General features: G+C 49.3%; 1 protein-coding gene across 1 annotated transcript in view; it reads left to right on the top strand.

Annotated features, from left to right (window-relative positions):
- Positions 1-808: 808 nt before the first annotated feature.
- Positions 809-7,173, top strand: part of LOC307163353 (NLR family CARD domain-containing protein 3-like) — a gene marked incomplete at its 3' end in the record, with an annotated part of 40,079 nt that continues 33,714 nt past the window's right edge. Inside the window, exons 1-2 of the mRNA XM_079879385.1 lie at positions 809-935; positions 1,819-1,890. Coding sequence (XP_079735511.1) covers positions 1,841-1,890 — 50 coding nt within the window. The 5' untranslated portion in view covers positions 809-935; positions 1,819-1,840. The remainder of the gene's footprint in view (positions 936-1,818; positions 1,891-7,173) is intronic.

Below are 7,173 nucleotides of genomic sequence, written 5' to 3'. Positions count from 1 at the left end.
CGATCTAAGCCACCGCGCCGCCTCAACGGACGCGGGACCCGAACCGCGGGGATCGCGAGCCAAGTGGGAGCGCAGCACTCTATAGTACTTTCACAGTGTTCACAGGCAGCCCCCTCGAGAACTGCCTGTGCGTGCTGGGCTCCTAACAGTGTACACACAACTGATGCGTGTCCCCACCCGTGAGAAATATAGGGCAGGGGTGCACACACTTAGTGTATCTTTCACTCGTCATAATATAGAGGATTTCACTGACAAACAACATCAAATAAGACAGACAGTTTCACAGAGAGCGCTTGCTGAAGCGCAAAAGCTAATGTGTGTGTGTGCCAGGGTCACTTTTATGCATCCGGTTATGCCGTCACATGTTACGTCATGACGCAACACCAATCAGGATTGGATTAGTTTCATTCATACTTCAGAGGCGCACGCTAAGGGAGCGTCCCCAAAGAGTCGTTTTCAACGACGCAGTGCGAGTTCCCTCGAAAGGGAACTAGAGTCATGTCTGTAAATCATACAGAGAGGAGATATACAAGAGCTTATTTTAAGACAGATATTGCAGAGCTTATGCTTTTCAATTCGAACAGCCACAATTTCATGTGTATGAACTGTGTATGAAAAGAATAAAATGAGCAAGTTTTTACATTTTTACATTGTCAGAACTGGTGCATTACTAGCCTTTCTCAACTCAACTGTGTATGAAACGGATGATATGAGCTCGAGCAGATCTGGCAACCATGATTTACTAGCAGAATGAAAGTGATACTAGATTTCCCAACTTCCACATTTTTATCGACTCCATTTTACTTTCAGAATTAAGATTCCTTTTAATCAGTAAAAATGAGCATCAAAGTGTCTAGTGATGTTTACAGCCGCTTTTGCAGGGATTTAAGAATCTGTGTCTATAACCTTTGATTCTGATCAAGGAGAGTCTTCAGGTGAGACACATAAAACCTTACATTACCTCAAGTAACATAGTTAAAGTTTTTAATGTAATATGAAGTTCTTGATCTTATTATTCAAATCCTTACCGTCTTTGTTGGACATATAGTTTGATTATAATTGTCTGTGTAAATTAATGTCCAGTATAAAAAGTTCTGTTACAACCTGCCTCAGTACCAGAATAACATCAGATGAGGAGGGCTTTCTAGAAATAGTTCAGTTTACATCAATTTACATTGTTTGAATTTATTCTGTTAATTATTTTAAACTGTTTAATTAAAAATTTAAAGAAAATGTAAAAAAAAAAAAAAAAAAAGGAAACATTTTATCAAGGAAATAAACAAATATTGCATGCTATAGCTAGCCACTTTCACAAAAATTCAGCGCAAACAATGTTTTTTTTTTCAGCAGGAAATTCAGTCATTTTGGGCCTCAATAATCAGAAAAAAAGTCCTGAATATTTATTTTTATTTTTATGATACATCAACTTAAACTAGTAACCTGCAAGTTTTGTCATTTTAACATTCATTTACAATATAATCAACGTATAAACCAGAAGTAATTATCTTTTTTTTTTTTTTTTTTTTTTATAAATTCTTCATATTTTTTCCAGGTTGTGAGTTTTATACTAACACACCAGATGCAATATATATATCTCATTTCATCACAGCTTTTTTAACCAATAACATAAAGGGGGAAAATGTCATGATGGAAAGAGAATAGAAATATGAGACTTTAGTGGTTTTTTTTTTTTTTTTTCTTCATAACATACATAATCAAGATTGTTGAGAAAAAAAAAACTTGTCAAAGTTGCAAATAATTTATTGTATTTGTAATGTATTTGAGTGAATGAGTGTTTCTGATCTCTTAATCGAGCAGCTTCATGAAGACTGAATGAATCATGGACGACACACACACATTCAGACATGGAGATTCTTCTCCAGGATCCAGGTACTTCAATCTTCATATGATCTTAATGTTATAGAAGACTCATTTTCTGCACATAACAGGGTGTTGTGTGTGTTTGCCAGGTTTGGTGTAGTGATCTGTTGTCTCTATCATATTCTGGTGCCGGGATATACAGTAGTTGGAGCCACTCAGGGTCTTTAAACACTGTCCAAAGACACACAGATACAGTAGACAGCTAGATGATATATGACATTATCCTTGGACAGTATCATCACTCTTCAACACACTGTCTTAAAACCTTCTCATGTGGGATTTATTTTCATGTAAAATCTCATTATCTCTGTTATATTAAAGTCATTTTAAGGATGAGAGATCAATCTCACCAGAGTCCAGCTGTGTGTCCATGAAGAGTGACGCGTCTATGACAGAGCCAATGAAATTTGAGGACTAACGTAACCTCGGTTCTCTCTAGAAGAGGGAACGAGTACTGCGTAAAATATCTTACGCTAGGGGAAAACCTCTTTTCCACAAGATATTGAAGCCACGTCCCGCCGAAACGGGCGTGGCTTAGCCCTATAAAGGAAGGCTCGGGACAGCTGATCCCTGGTTTTTCATCGCCGAAGCGAACCAGAGTGTGTTGCATGCACGGCAAGATACGCAGTACTCGTTCCCTCTTCTAGAGAGAACCGAGGTTACGTTAGTAACCGAGTACGTTCTCTTACGAGATGTCTCTCGTACTGCTTAATATCTTACGCTAGTGGACCCAATGCAAAGCGCCGTGCGTGCTGGGATCTGATGTGGGAAATGCGGGTCTTACGCAATACTGCCCATAGCATAAACAGTCGGTGGCGCGCAGCGCTCACGACCTCAGTGTCTTAATCAGACAGCACTGATTCGTCTATACCGACAGCAGCTTAGCCTGTAAGGCGGGAACCTCTAGGTTATAGAACCTTATAAATGTAGACGGCGAGGCCCAGCCCGCCGTCATACATATGTCTTGCAAGGAAATCCCGCTAGACCAAGCCCACGAAGAGGCCACGCTCTGACACCCAACGGGCACTGTAAGCCCTTGGCAGTGTACGCCAGCGCTATGGCGTCAACTATCCATCTGGATAGGCTCTGTTTCGAAACAGCCAGTCCCTTGGAACGTCCGCTGAACGAAACAAACAACTGCTCAGTCTGTCTGAAAACAGACGAGCGAGACACATAAGCTCTTAGCGCCCTTACTGGACAAAGAAAGCTTGCGTCCCCTTCCTCGCCCGACACCGGTAGGGCGGACAGGGAAATGACCTGAGCCCAAAACGGTGTGTTGAGGGATTTTGGAATGTAACCATGCCTAGGTTTGAGTATGACTCTTGAGTCACTTGGCCCAAACTCTAAGCACGCCGCGCTCACCGAGAGCGCGTGTAGGTCACCTACGCGCTTCACTGAAGCGAGAGCCAGCAAAAACGCTGTCTTGAAAGACAAGTGTTTAAGGCTAATCGTTTGGATAGGCTCGAATGGGTCACCTTTCATGGCTTCCAGTACCGTAGAAAGGTCCCACATAGGGACTGAGGGAGGTCTGGGAGGATTCAGCCTCCTAGCTCCCCTGAGGAAGTGGATGACTAAATCGTTCCTTCCTATTGACTGACCGAGCGTTGATTTAGAAAACGCTGCTATGGCCGCCACATAGACTTTGAGCGTGGAGGGGGCTCTGCCCTTATCCAGCAGCTCGTGCAGGAAGGAGAGAACCTCCGTCACCCCACAGTCGAAGGGTGAAAAGCCCCGAGCTGTGCACCAGCTGGAAAATACCGACCACTCTGAGGAATAGAGCCGTCTGGTAGACGGAGCTCTAGCCTGAGTGATAGTATTTAGCACTCCCTCTGAGAGGTCAGCGGGTACCCGTTGAGCGCCCATACATGAAGGGACCACAACTCCGGGTGAGGATGCCAAATCGAACCCTTGGCCTGAGAGAGGAGGTCCCTCCTCAATGGCACTGGCCATGGGGCAGTGTCTGCTAACTGCATCAGAACTGGGAACCACGGTTTGTTCTTCCAGAGCGGCGCTACGAGCAGCACTGAGCATTTTACTTCCCTGATCCGTTCTATCACCTGAGGCAGGAGAGAGACGGGGGGAAAAGCATAGAGCGGGCAGCACGGCCACGCTTGGGCCAGCGCGCTCTTGCTCTTGGAAAAGAACACAGGGCAGTGAGCGTTTTCGTGAGACGCGAACAGGTCCACTTCCGCTCTGCCGAATCTCTCCCACAACAGTTGGACTGTTTGCGGGTGTAGAGACCATTCGCTCGCCGGAATGTTGTTCCTGTACAGTCTGTCTGGCCCCAAATTCTGTAGCCCAGGCACGTGCACTGCTCTCAGCGAGCGCAGGTTGCGCTGAGCCCTTACCAGGAGGCGTTTCGCCAGCCTGTATAGACTTCGGGATCTGAGACCGCCTTGGCGATTTATGTAGGACACCACTGACATGTTGTCCGAGCGGACTAAGACGTGGTGGCCCTTTATCTGAGGACGAAAACGCGTCAGCGCGTTGTCCACTGCCAGCATTTCCAGGCAGTTGATATGTTGGAGCTTTTCCTGTTCTGACCACTGGTCGAAGAACGGTCTGCCCTCGAGCAGCGCTCCCCATCCCGAGGTGGAGGCGTCCGTCGACACCACTTTCACCCTCGAGGAAGTCCCCAGGCTTACACCTGATTGGTACCAGTCGTTTGCTTTCCAAGGTCTCAGAGCTGAAAAGCAAATCTGATCGACCTTGAGACGAAGCTGACCGGATGCCCACGCTCTGCGCGGTATTCGCGCTTTCAACTAGAACTGCAGAGGGCGCATGCGGAGCAAGCCCAGCTGAAGAACTGATGATGCTGAGGCCATAAGACCTAGCATCCTTTGAAACTTCCTGAGCGGGACGGTCGCGCCGCAGCGGAAAGAGCTCGCTGCGCGCTGAATGTCTAGCACGCGCTGTGATGACAGCCGCGCTATCATAGACTGCGAGTCTAGAACTGTGCCCAGAAACGATATCGTTTGACTGGGGTTCAAAGAGCTCTTCGCCCAATTGACTCTGAGACCTAGATTCTCGAGGTGATCGAGTAAAATGGTCCTGTGCTCCACGAGCTCTGAGCGTGATTGAGCTAGAATCAGCCAGTCATCCAAATAGTTCAGCACTCGTATGCCTCGGAGTCTGAGGGGTGCGAGCGCTGCGTCCATGCACCTCGTAAATGTACGGGGTGCTAGGGACAAACCGAACGGTAGGACTGTGTACTGATAGGCCTGGCCCTCGAAGGCGAATCTCAAGTATTGCCTGTGATGTGACGCTATCTGTATTTGAAAATACACATCCTTTAGATCTATCGACATAAACCAGTCTCCTCGGCGAATCTGCGCGAGGATTTTTCTGGTCGTGAGCATTTTGAAACTGCGTTTCGCCAATGCTTTGTTCAGCTGTCTTAGATCTAGTATGGGTCTGAGACCCCCGTCTTTTTTCGGTACCAGGAAGTATCTGCTGTACAGCCCCCCTCCGCTTTGAGCTTGAGATAAAGGCTCTATAGCCCCTTTGCTCAACAGTTTTGATATTTCGGCTCGAAGTAGGTGTGCTACTTCTGAATTCACCGTGGTTTCGACGCGCGCTGTGAAGCGGCAAGGGCGTCGACAAAACTGTAGCGAATAGCCTCCTTTTATAATGTCTAGCACCCACTCCGAAACCCCTGGAATCACTGCCCATGCATCTGCGTGGTTGGCTAGGGTTTGGATGCGAAGCGCGCTCTGCTCGCTGGTCGACAGAAGCGCTTCGGTGTGCTGTAATATAGGCGTTATGCCTGTGACATTTGAGGCGGGGAGCGCGCTGATCACAGCGGGCAGAATGCTCGCGCTCAACCCCACTGCGGTGTTTAACCGAGTGAGGGAGGGCTGAGCGAGTCCCGTAGGACTCATAATGTCTGTGAGTAAGTGTGGGCGCGGGGGAGCAGGCACATTTACTGCTTCGGACGCGCCGTCTGCCTATGTGCAGATGTGCAGAACATAGTGTTTGTGGGCACTGGGCAGTGGGCACGTTTACTATGTTGGGTGAGCGATCGACCTGAGTCGATTTTATGAGCGTGGGCCCTCTGTGAAGGGCTGTGCTTGTGCGTAGGGATGGGCACTGGACAGTGGGCATCTGCTCTACACTTATAGCACCATCGGCCGTGGCCAGGACACCAGAAAATACACTCTTTAAAGGATTTATCTGGGTAGCCGTAAAAACGGCTTTTGTGTGCAGGCAAGCGGGCAGCTGTACCGGCTTGCACACTGCAGGATACGCTGGAACAGTCACAATTCCTGGAACTGAAACAGCGGTGCGCTTCGGTGAGAGTTTGGCCACGGCGAGACTCGAACACCGACGCTTTCCTAGGCGTGCTAGGATGGCTTCGGAGCTTCCGGTTTCACCGCAATCCTTGGCCGTGGCCCACGCGGAGCGGGGCGGCGGCTAGTCGAGCGAGAGCGAGGTCTCGAGCTGCGGTCCTGTCGGCGCTGCGATGAAGCAGTGGAGGGCGGAGGCTGTGGCTGAGAGCTCCGAGCAGGAGGCTTTGCACGACCCGCTGTAGAACTGGAGCGCTTCGGTAGGAAGTGCTTAAAGGCTTGCGACGCTTTCTGCACCTCGGCAAATCTCTCTACGAACTCGTTGACAGAGGATCCGAAGTGGCCAGCAGAAGACAGCGGGGCGTCAAGGAACGCGGTGCGCTCAGACTCAGACATTTCCGTGAGCGTCAGCCATAGATGTCTCTCAGCAACGGTGACAGAAGCCATGCACCGTCCAATGGCCTGTGCAGCAGATTTAGTAGCGCGGAGAACGAGGTCCGAAGCGCTTCTTAAGTCCGTTAGGCAGATTGCATCAGGTCCCATCTCGTCCAGTTTTCGGAGGTGATCGCCCTGGAAAATCTGCAGCGTGGCCATCGTGTGCAGTGCTGACGCAGCTTGCCCAGCGGCGGAGAAAGTACGCGCGAGCAGTGTTGACGTCATGCGGCAGGCTTTAGACGGCAGCACCGGTTTCATCCGCCGTCCAGCAGAGGGCGGGCAAAGGTGGGCTGCTATCGCCTGTTCGACCGGCGGAAGTGAATGGTAGCCTCTGTTCCTAGCATCATCAAGGGTAGAGAATGCTGGCGACACAGACGAACGCATTCGTGCTGAGAGGGGAGCGCTCCAAGCTTTGGCAACTTCTTCGTGAAGCTCAGGAAGAAAGGGAGCCGGCTTGGATTCAGGCGAAGTGCGCTCCCCGGGGAGGAAGCAACCATCCAGCCGGGTGTGAGAGGGAAGTTCCGGTGCAGACCACTCGAGGCCGAGGCTCACCGCGGCCAGCGTGAGTATT

Source organism: Squalius cephalus, assembly GCF_949319135.1.
Source record: "Squalius cephalus genome assembly, chromosome: 8".
In the NCBI taxonomy this organism is placed as follows: Eukaryota; Metazoa; Chordata; class Actinopteri; order Cypriniformes; family Leuciscidae; genus Squalius; species Squalius cephalus.
This window is presented reverse-complemented; position numbering and strand designations above follow the sequence as displayed.